At 35.9% G+C, this 11,104-nt stretch overlaps 1 protein-coding gene across 4 annotated transcripts in view; it reads right to left on the bottom strand.

Annotated features, from left to right (window-relative positions):
- Positions 1 to 11,104, bottom strand: part of LOC107751817 (focal adhesion kinase 1-like) — a 49,930-nt gene that overhangs the window by 7,442 nt on the left and 31,384 nt on the right. Inside the window, exons 13-22 of one of the 4 annotated variants that reach the window (XM_016567586.1) lie at positions 10,453 to 10,470; positions 9,867 to 9,923; positions 7,871 to 7,894; positions 6,527 to 6,624; positions 5,479 to 5,563; positions 5,082 to 5,182; positions 4,888 to 5,003; positions 4,700 to 4,800; positions 3,986 to 4,075; positions 933 to 1,137 (exon numbers count right to left, since the gene is read on the bottom strand). In XM_016567586.1, coding sequence (XP_016423072.1) covers positions 933 to 1,137; positions 3,986 to 4,075; positions 4,700 to 4,800; positions 4,888 to 5,003; positions 5,082 to 5,182; positions 5,479 to 5,563; positions 6,527 to 6,624; positions 7,871 to 7,894; positions 9,867 to 9,923; positions 10,453 to 10,470 — 895 coding nt within the window. The remainder of the gene's footprint in view (positions 1 to 932; positions 1,138 to 3,985; positions 4,076 to 4,699; positions 4,801 to 4,887; positions 5,004 to 5,081; positions 5,183 to 5,478; positions 5,564 to 6,526; positions 6,625 to 7,870; positions 7,895 to 9,866; positions 9,924 to 10,452; positions 10,471 to 11,104) is intronic. The other 3 variants (XM_016567587.1, XM_016567585.1, XM_016567588.1) reach the window with 3 other exon arrangements.

Below are 11,104 nucleotides of genomic sequence, written 5' to 3'. Positions count from 1 at the left end.
ATTAGGATATTAGGTAAAGATCATGTTCCATAGGATATTTTGTAAATTTCCTACTGTAAATATATCAAAACTTAATTCTTGATTAGTAATATGCATTGCTAATAACTTCATTTGGACAACTTTAAAGATGATTTTCTCAATATTTAGATTTTTTTGCACCCTCAGATTCCAGATTTTCAAATAGTTGTATCTCGGCTAAATATTGTCCGATCCTAACAAACCATACATCAATGGAAAGCACATTTATTCAACTTTCATATCATGTATACATCTCCATTTAAAAAAATGTACCCTTATGACTGGTTTTGTGGTCCAGGGTCACATATATAAAAAACTTTTCAACAAATACGGTTTTCTTTTTCACAAAATAAGACTGAAGATTTTTCAAATGATATAAACATATCCGCTTTAATGCACTTATCAAAACAAAAGAAGTCACATGCCGAAAGTTTTGTTTAAAGACAAAAAGAAGTATTCAAAATATATCATTTAATTTACAAACTGCAAAAGAAGTGGTAAAAAATGTGCAATTGCTTTATTTAACGGCACAGTTTATGAATAAATACTATTTTTCGTATTCAGTGATAATTAAGTTTATGTGATTAAGTGATAATACAAGACATCTGCACCTATCAAATGATTGTCAAAAGCAAAAATGTTATACAAATTGCATAATATTTTGTGTGAAAGTGTGACAATGCTATAGCAAAAAAGCCACTATTTTTGGAATTAGCAGCACAAAACTAGTAGAATTTCGCTCAGCAAGTGTGATGCAGGACAGTGAATGCTAAATGGTGTACTTGAGCTGTGACACAGAAAGCTAAGCAGAGACCTCTAGTGTCAGAACCAGAGAACAACAAAAGCATCCTGATTTCCTCGGAGCAGCAGATGCTGTCGTCTGCATCAGTAAGAAGCATCAGTAACACACTGACCTGAGCTGCGTCTGGAGTTCGGTGAAGCGCGGCCGTTTGCTGGGGTCATACGACCAGCATTTGGTCATCAGGCTGTAGAGGGTCGGAGGGCAGTTCTGGGGCATCGCTAACCTCTCGCCGTTCTCTATCCGCCCGATCACGTCGTTATTCTTCACGCCCTGGAAAGGCTTGATGCCGAACATGAGGATTTCCCACATACACACACCTGAGAGGAGACAGACACGGATCAGAAATCTGCCTCAGTCATCACAAATGAACAAAAATAAAGAATACAATACAACAATTATTACAGAACAATATATTTAAAAAAATGGTAGGTCATATTATATTTAAGGGGAGACACTGCAGGCCAAAAACACTTTTTTCATGCACCTGTCAATTTTTAGATTTTTGGCTTTTCATAAAGTGTTTTTTCAGACTAGTGGAAAGAAAACATCCAAAAGACACTGTTAAGTGTTTCTTTTATAGCACTTTATCTATTTGTGTCAATATATTTAAATTACAATACATATTTTTAAAGGCCGTTTTCTCAAAATGAGAACACTGAGCTATAAATCTCCACTTACACACACCAAACTTTACATTTTTATTCCTGTCTATATCCTGAAGGTTTTTACAGAGGGATTTGTTCATATATCATTTTCTTGATTATATACAACATTTTATTCCCCCCAAAATTTTGAAAATAGATTGTTTTCTGGCTGTTCAAAGTATTTTCTGAATTATGGAGTGACAAAAAGAGATACCCAGAATTCCCTCGGTAAAAACATTTGACTCTAATATGTCAAAAAAAATTAAACAAGAATTTTGAAACTGACTTCATCCAGTGTTCAGATTTTTGTACTAGAAATGTATGCAAATTAGCGCATATTTCATTAAATAATGCATCATTTGCATATTTAAACATAACATTTTAGAAAACTTGTAATACAAAAAATGTTTGCAATTATCAATGTAATCAATCAACTGGATAAGGAAGGTGAGGACTATTAGTTAATTTCTTTACCCTATTCACCTGCAGTGTCTCGCCTTAAAATACTGTATATTTAGGTGCATAGAAATATATATATATTGCACACAAATTTGCAATATTTTGGTCAACGTTGCTTAAGTCTGAGGAAGGTCGATTGACCAAATCATTAAGAATTTTTTATTTGATTTCATTCATTTATTTTAGTGATGATGCAAGCTAAAGTTCTGTGCAGGATTAATATATTAAAAAAAAAATTATAATCTAAAAGATAGTATAGTAAAGTTAAATTGAATAGTAAAATTGATCAAATGAATACTTTTAATAATAATGTAAAAAACTAAAACTGCATTAATAACAGAAAGATGGTGTTAAAGGATTAGTTCACTCCAGAACAAGAATTTACAGATGATTTACTCACCCTCTTGTCATCCAAGATGTTCATGTCTTTCTTTCTTCAGTCGTAAAGAAACTATGTTTTTTGAGGAAAACATTTCAGGAATTTTCTTCTATGGTGCCCGCGAGTTTGAACTTCCAAAATGCCGTATAAATGCAGCTTCAAAGCGCTCTAAACAGTGCGGTATTACAGTGTTCGCGCCGCGGCTCAATGGACCGAGCTGCGCGACCGACTCGACAGCGCAAAGAGGACGTGTTTACTAGCGCCACCGAACTGACAGCGCGGCGCTAATATTCCTCTCCGCAGAAGTTCGTGTTTTTTTCCTGCACGTAACATAATGAAGATCAGTATTAAGTTATTACATTTATTTTGCTTACCTTTCTACTACACGTAAACAGTTGTACTTTGAAAAACTGCAAATATAAAATATATAAGACTTTAATAAATTTACAATACCGTTCTACATTCAGCACAATATTCATTCAAATTAACCATGATTTTATTACACTAACCTTTTAACCATATATTTGTAGTTAAACTGTGGGTTAAAAAAATGACAATCAATCCATGGTTACTGCACTTTTACTATAGTAAAACCATTGTTAATTTCCGTATTTCCATAAGGGAAAATGTATGTCCTGACAGAAAAGTATCAGTACATTTTACTCTTTTTTTCAAGTATAATCATATGCTACAGTTACAAAAATATCCTTAAATGTAAAATTTACTTAAATATGCCTTGATGAACGAAACCATAAAATATTTTAATTCTAAGAGGATAATGGAAGTTTCTGCTGTGAACGTGACTACTAAATATAGGCTATACGTGCTTCAAAGTAGCTAACACTACTGTTTACATGTAGTAATATGAAAGATAATAAGCAAAAGAAATGTAATAACTCTTCATTATGTTATGTGCAGGAAAAAAACACGAACTTCTGCGGAGAGTAATGTTCGCGCTGTGCTGTTGTAACTGATCAGCGCCGCGCTGTCAGTTCGGTGGCGCTAGTAAACATGTCCTCTCTGCGCTGTCGAGTCGGTCGCACAGCTCGGTCCATTGAGCCGCGCTGATGACAGGTCAGATCGGCGCGAACACTTACCGCGCTGTTTCGTCCCACTTTTGGGTTGTTTGGCTTCCCATAGTGAACTCTGTCACTGGGTCGGTACTTCTGCAGCGATGTAGGACGATTTTGAAGTTGGAGGAGAAAATGAGATGGGAGTTTTTAGACCTACCCTAAGTGCACAGAGTACGCATGCGCATCGCAGAGCTAGACAAGACGAGCATTTGTGGTTAAAAGTGTATAAATTGTAATTTTGTTTTTAGAAAATAACCGATCGTTTCGCTAGATAAGACCCTTATTCCTCGGCTGGGATCATTTAGAGTCCTTTGAAGCTGCATTTAAACTGCATTTTGGAAGTTCAAACTCAGGGGCACCATAGAAGTCCATTATATGGAGAGAAATCCTGAAATGTTTGCCTCAAAAAACATAATTTCTTTACGACTGAAGAAAGAAAGACATGAACATCTTGGATGACAAGAGGGTACATTATCTGTCAATTTTTGTTCTGGAAGTGAACTAATCCTTTAAGGGAGCATGTTGATGGTGTTCAGGAAAAATCTAACTGTTAGAATGCAGTACCATGAAATATTCATCTTCCAATTTCTAAAAAACGTTAAGCACTCACCGAACATCCAGACGTCGCTGGCCGAGGTAAACCGACGGAAGTTTATGGATTCAGGAGCCATCCATTTGATCGGCAGTTTCCCTTTAGAAGCTGGAAAACACACACTACTGTTCACACACTATAAACACTCAAACATGCCTTCACTATCCACCAGAGGCCGCTATATCCTTACTCTGGTAACATTTCTGAGGGAGGCCTGTTTGCATTTATCAGAACTTTTTCCAGAAGCTTTAATCCTTTTTCAGCCTCTAAAATGCACAGCAAGTCAGCAATTACAGGAAGTGTTTTAATGAAAACTTACATGACTTCCTGTGGACATACTTTAGACGTCTATTAGATTTTCACTGACAGCCCAAATTTAGCCTCGTTTTAGCCTAGACATCTAGGCTATATTTAGACGTCTAATAGACGTCTTTTAAACGCAAAATTGCTCGCTGGGTACACACTGGCCCAGCTAACCAATCACAGCACATTTCGTATTTCAGAAGGCGGGCCTTCATTTAATACAGGAACTATTCGAGCCGTTCGTGCCAGACTGGGGAGAGAGGTGTTGTAATAATGTAAAATATGTGAAAAATAATGTGTTTTTCGAACAACCTAGTATGAGAGCCTGTTCTAGTACACCCCCAAAACAAAATCAAGACTTTGTAAAAGAGCATAATAGGACCCCTTTAAATGCTTGTAAACGGCAAGTAAAAGTGCAGTTTGACATACCTTTATAATAGGAGCTGTCCTCCATGTATCTGGAGAGACCGAAGTCACCAAGCTTCACACAGTCTGTGGAAGACACCAACACGTTCCTGGCAGCAATGTCCCTGCAACAAAACACACATTGACCTCAGCGCACTATGAGCAGGAGACTGAGGAAAGTCTGTTCTGAGCGTGTGAAGATCTTCAGGCACCTGTGCACGAAGCGTTTGCTCTCCAGGTACGCCAGCGCTGTGCTCAGCTGGTAGGCGAACAGAATCAGCGTGGACAGGTCCAGGTTGTACTTCCTTATTTGCAAGAACGACCTCAACTAAAATGAAGATGATTCCGGATGATTTCATAGAGTCTAAAATCTGTGCCAGTTTAACGAATGAAAACACAGTCTGACCTCTCCAAGCGTGCACAGCTCCATGATGATCCAGACGGGATTTTCAGTGATGATTCCAATCAACTTCACAATGTGCGGATGGTCGAACTGCCGCATTGTCACTGTCAATCATAAAATCACAGATATTCTCACTGCATCACATGCAAAACACTTTCGCAAAATCAGTCTGGTTTAGTGGCATTCTGACTTCTCTCAAAGCGTGCAAATGCGGTAGTTGTGACTTCCTCATATTCAACTTCAAATAAACTAAAAATACATTCCAATTTCAAATGAAATTAGACTGCGATGCATCATGTGTTCAGATGGAACAGCTATGGTAAAAAAAGAAACATCTCAAAGTAGAAGTGCATCAGCTGAAATGAATTCTGAAGTGAAGGTCACTAGTGTTGATACTCACGAGCTTCCTGCAGGAACTTCTCACGCACGCTGTCTGAGGTGCAGTTCTTACACGTCTTAATGGCCACTGATAACGATGGATTCTCCTGTCAGGGAAAGCACATGCAACTCAAAAACTACGAGCATGAATTCATGAAGATTACAAATTAAAAGTACACTGTAGTAAAACCGTACGCCCACAAAGTCTGACATTTTAGTTTGTCTTAACAGCTTCAGAACACAGTAAAGAGCAGTAGGGAATAGGTTAAAAAATTCATTTGGAACATCTTGAAAAAATATATAATTATCAATAGAAAATTTATTATAAATGTTATTATATTATAATATTTTGTATATCATAAATACCGTTTAAAACCTGCTTATCTGTGACGTTAATAGAATAAAATACACATGAAAATATACATACAAATCTGATAAAAAAAACATTTAATTGTTAACATTATTTAAAATTTAAAATGTACTTATTTGAATAATAACAATAATAATAATAAAAAAAGATTGCTCAAGACCTCACTCAGTTGAAAGATGGTTTGGGTCAAATGTTGGATTGTATTTACTAATAAACCTAGATATTATATAAATTATTTGATCCAAATATATACATTTTTATTATATAAAAATGCATATTCCATATAAAATGTATTCCATAAATTTAACAAAAATATTTGCTTGATCAATAGAGAGCTAGTTTGGGACCAAATGTTAGATTGTACTAACCAATAATCACATATTATATAAACTTTTCTGTTTTATAAAATTATATATTTAAAACATACTTCTTAACAAAAAAAATTTACTTGATCATTGTTAATAATAGGGTTTTAAGGTTGAGCTTAATGAATGCAGTCAAATCTACTCTACTGCTCATGTTATGTTCAGTTTATGCTAAATAATAATTTTGTATAATTTTTAGTAGTTCTCACTCTAAAAACAAGGGATTCTGACATTAACTGATTTAGGAAGAGAATTAAAAGAGCCACCAGTTTGGACTCTATTCAGGGCAAATGCAGTGTTTGTTTGATTAATATTTCTGTGGACTGTGTGTTTACCGGACTGATGTAAACCCCTTGGTGGACGTCCCCAAACTGGCCCTCGCCGATACACCGTCCCAACTCGATTCTGTCCCGCTGGATCTCATAGTCCTGAGCTACAGATGAAGAACAAACATCACAAACCCGAAGCTCAGCATCAGAGGAACCAGCAAACCACACACTCTGATCGTCATGTAAGTTCAGAAGACGAGCAGCTGTGACCGAGATCAACAAACCTTTAGCACAATATTTACTGAATGCAGAGCTCAGCCATTTAACAAAGTGTTTGAAAGTCGCCAATTGCAAGTTTAGAAACACTGAGGTCATGAACAAAAGACCTTAGTCAGGGTGGACGCCATAATTAATTGTGAACGGATGAAGACGAGGCTGTGAGAGACAGAAGGACTGTCTCTAGATGACAAAAAATTGACTATGAATATAAAGGAAACCTAAAACATTGAGACGACACATTGAACAAACTGCAGACTCATTTTCATTTGTCTTAATAAATATGAAGTCCACTCTAACTAATGCACTGCACAATGTTTTTAATAAAGTCCTCAATGTTCTGTAGAAATCATGATATAGCAAAATAAAAAACCAAAAAATACATAAATGCACAATTGATTTGAAAAATAAATATTTTTTAACATTTCTTTACTGTGATTTTTGAATATCAAAGTAAACAAAAATATCATAGTAAAAAAATATTGCTGAATATTACAGTAAAAAAAGAAAATAAAAATCATAGTGAATCCAAACTTTTAAAACCAACAACAACAACAACATAAATAAAATAAAATAAAAACGCACCATTTATTAAAAGAAAGAACAAATAACTATTTGTTTATAAATTCAAACAAACAAACAAAAAATATTATTGAGCAAAAAACAAAACAAACAAAAAACAATAATAATCTATTGTTTGGCTACATATCAATGACTTCTGCAGGTTTTTTAGTTATACAAAGTATTTAATGTCAAAAACATATAAATGGGATATTATTAATAATGACATAAGTATAAATTATATTACAAAAAACAATAATATAAAGATGCTTAATGATAATATAAAGCCTTAAAGATGCTGTGTGGCATGTTTTGGATGTTAAAATACCTTTTTTTATATCCCAGCTTCTATAGTTTAGATCGTAGCACTAACAATGGTAAATCATGGGTTTGACTCCCATGAAACGCACAAAAATATTTTTATGAAAACCTGCGTTAGTCTGTGATATGAGGAGGAACCTGCATCTAACACAAGCACAGCGCAAAACGGAGAGAGAGAGAGAGAGAGAGAGAGAAACAGAAAAGAAAGAGAGAAGAACTGAAAGAAGCACACAAACAGAGGGATGGCGTTACCTGCGTCTAATCCATAGCATTCGGCTGGTTGTTAAAGAGAAAAGGCAGAGATTGGGCTTTTAGATCAGAATTAAAGCTCAGGATGAGAGAGAGAGAAACAGAGGGATGAGATGTGAAGAGCTGCACACACTTATCAATCACAGACATGTCAAACACTCACCACAGAGCTGTTATAAAACATAGCATATTATACAATTTAAGTAGAGGACAACATAAAAATTCCCTGGAAAATGAGCAATAAATTATAAAAACTATTTCAGTGAATCTGCCATTAATAAAATGACAAAAATCCTGTAAGCATTTACTCACCTGTCATTTCAAAGCATAAAACACATAAAATGTTCATGCTGCTCATTTACAAACAAGCGACTGATGAATGGTGTAAGAAAAATAAATGTAATTCAAAGGGAAAACAAGCTTATTTTTCTTACCCCACTGGCATATATAACGTAATATTACATAACTTATTTCATGTTGTTTTGCATCTCAATTAAATGTATCTATTTAAGAACAGCAGTGAGGGAGCAAAAGTGCAATAAAAATAGTTCTCATGACTCATGTACAATGTTTATAGTCCTCTGAAGGGGCATTTTTGAAAATTTTTGCCTTTAGAAGACTTTTAATACAGTGTGAGAGTCATACAAACGACTTTTTTTGTTCTTTAGGAGCTCGACACTCAGCTGACAAAAATATGTTCTAAGAACATTTTGCTAATGTTCCCATTAAGTTTTTTCTTAATCTTCTCAGAAGGTTCAAAATGTCAGTTTTAAAAATGTTTTTTTCCTGGTTAAAGGGATAGTTCACCCCCATGTTTTTTTTTACTCTCATAGATTTTGTTACCATTGCCATGCATTATACGACTGATAGACTGCAACGGTTAAAGTAAAAAATCATCAAATGTGTTCTACTGAAGAAACAAAGTCACCTACATCTTGGATGCCCTGGGGGTAAGCAGATAAACATCTAATTTTCATTTTTGGGTGAACTATCCCTTTAAGTGAACATTCAATTTTATAATTTTGCAAACGTTATCGGAATGTTACTTTTGAAAGTTCTCTGAACATTCTGAAAGCAGTAACATTTAAAAAATGTCAGACGGATGTCCAGCTAAAACGTTTCAGTAAAAAGTTCCATGAACAATGTATAAACACTTTTTTGTGCTAACGTTTTGAGAATGTTATTAAAGACCAGATAACTGTAAACAAAACATTCTGTCTAAATTACTAGAAGACTTTTCAGAACCTTGAGAGAAACTTGCCAGAACGTTCTCTGTTAGCTGGCCAGCCACCGGAAACCATCTGCTTTCATTGACTGGAAAAGAGCAGCATGAACATTCTGCTAAACATCTGCTTTTGTGTTGCACTGTAAAAAAAAATCATGGTTTTGGAACGATATGACGGTGAGTAAATGATGGCAACTTTTCATTCAGCTGTCTTGAAGACACTCGTATAACACGCAGATTGAGTCGGTGTGTGTTCAGAATCCTGTGATTGTTTGTAAAGTCACACACTCGTGAATGTTAGTGTGCAGTCGCTGACTCACACACACTCACTAAATCAGGACACATCACGGACCTCCAGTGTGTTTATATAAAGCCAATTCAGATCCAAACCCTAAAAGGAACCTAGCAATTTTACAGATGATTAATACTTTATGAATCCTTTTAACTGTTAAGGACGTCCCCGAAGCAAATATGCCAGACTGAGTTCAATCCAAACACATACAGGCTTCATTTTCAGAATTACGCCCAAATATGACCTGCTTTAATTCCAAATGTGATGAATCAAACGTTTTAAAGTGTGACACAAACTGAGTTTCCAGAGAGAATATTCTGGAATGTCAGAGCTGGATACTTTAAATTTCATTTGCCGCCACATCAACAAACCAAACGAGCCAGACAGGGAGAAAAAAAGGTCAGGATTTGGACAGAAACATCTGGATCCCGGAAGACAGCAGTTACACACACTTAAAAGGCGGCACGAGTGAGGGTACTTACTAGAGGGCATGGTGTAGGTGTCCTCCTCATCTATGATCTCTGCGTAGTCGTCTGTTTCTGCAGGGAGACAGAAGCAGCAGCGGTCAGTATCTCACACTAACGCCCACTCGGTCACTACACCAACCCCAAACACATGTAACCTTCCACTACACAAACTAGAGCCGGTCAACCAGCCAAGAAACTCCTCCATGAAGACTCTCACACACTCAAAACTCAAGTGCACTTCTCTCTTTTAAACTCTCTGAACTCCATCCGACCGGCCAATCAGAGAGCGGCTCTGTGGTCGAGCTCGAGAAAGACGAGGGGAAGGAAGTGACTCCATGTCTTCATGCAAAACAGATTTAGTCTGGGGTTTTTTTTTTTTTTTTGGTAGAGGTCACTCGCTTCTCTAAATAATTGCACTTGTGAGGAATGCAGGGAGCAGAAGAGATTTCAAGTGCACTTAAAGTGAAGCAGACTCACATTTACACACTACAACTAAACTAGAACCTATGCGAGGCTGACTAGATTGCAGTAAATTTCCAAACGCACACAGAGCAGGGAGTTAGTTAGAGGAAAGAAATGAAGATTGCAAGTCAAACATTACCATCTCCGCTTAGATCTTCTGCAGGTCCATGCAAAGAACAGAGAGGAGAAAGGTTAATTCACCAGCAGACATGAAAACACACGGTGGTCATGCATCTGAAGCGGTTCACCGGTTTATTCGTCCTCTCTGGCTGTGAGCAGCTCCTGCAGTCCTGGGAGTCATTAGTGTGGGTTATATTGGGTTAGACGTGCTGCAGGAATGTGTGGGATGAGATTCAATTGGGACGTGGACACACATCTGCCTGGATTGTTCTGCCACGGGTCTAATTCAGTGCGGTTCGCACGGAAAAATCTCTGATCTTATTTGGAGGCATTTTTATGTTTAATGCAATTAGCAAAAATAAAAACTGGGTAAGTCTCACAAAAGCGGTCAACAGCATTTCGTCGCAAAATCCATAGAAAAGCACAGATACAAAACATATTTTCCACAAAGAAAATGAAGGCTACTTTTATCAAATTTGCTGCACTATAATTTAAAATATTTATTTCTCCTCATTATAATACATAAAAATATAAATAAAAAAGTTATATTATTTTTAAAACATAAAATTCTATAACATCAAATATATAAATAATACTATATATATATATATATATATATATATATATTAGTGCTGTCAAACGATTAATCGCGATTAATCGCATCCAAAATA

The sequence above is a fragment of the Sinocyclocheilus rhinocerous genome, unplaced genomic scaffold (genome assembly GCF_001515625.1).
Source record: "Sinocyclocheilus rhinocerous isolate Xijiao unplaced genomic scaffold, SAMN03320098_v1.1 scaffold170, whole genome shotgun sequence".
NCBI classification, from domain to species: Eukaryota; Metazoa; Chordata; class Actinopteri; order Cypriniformes; family Cyprinidae; genus Sinocyclocheilus; species Sinocyclocheilus rhinocerous.
Note: the sequence above shows the minus strand (reverse complement) of the source record. Positions and strands in the feature narration are given on the sequence as shown.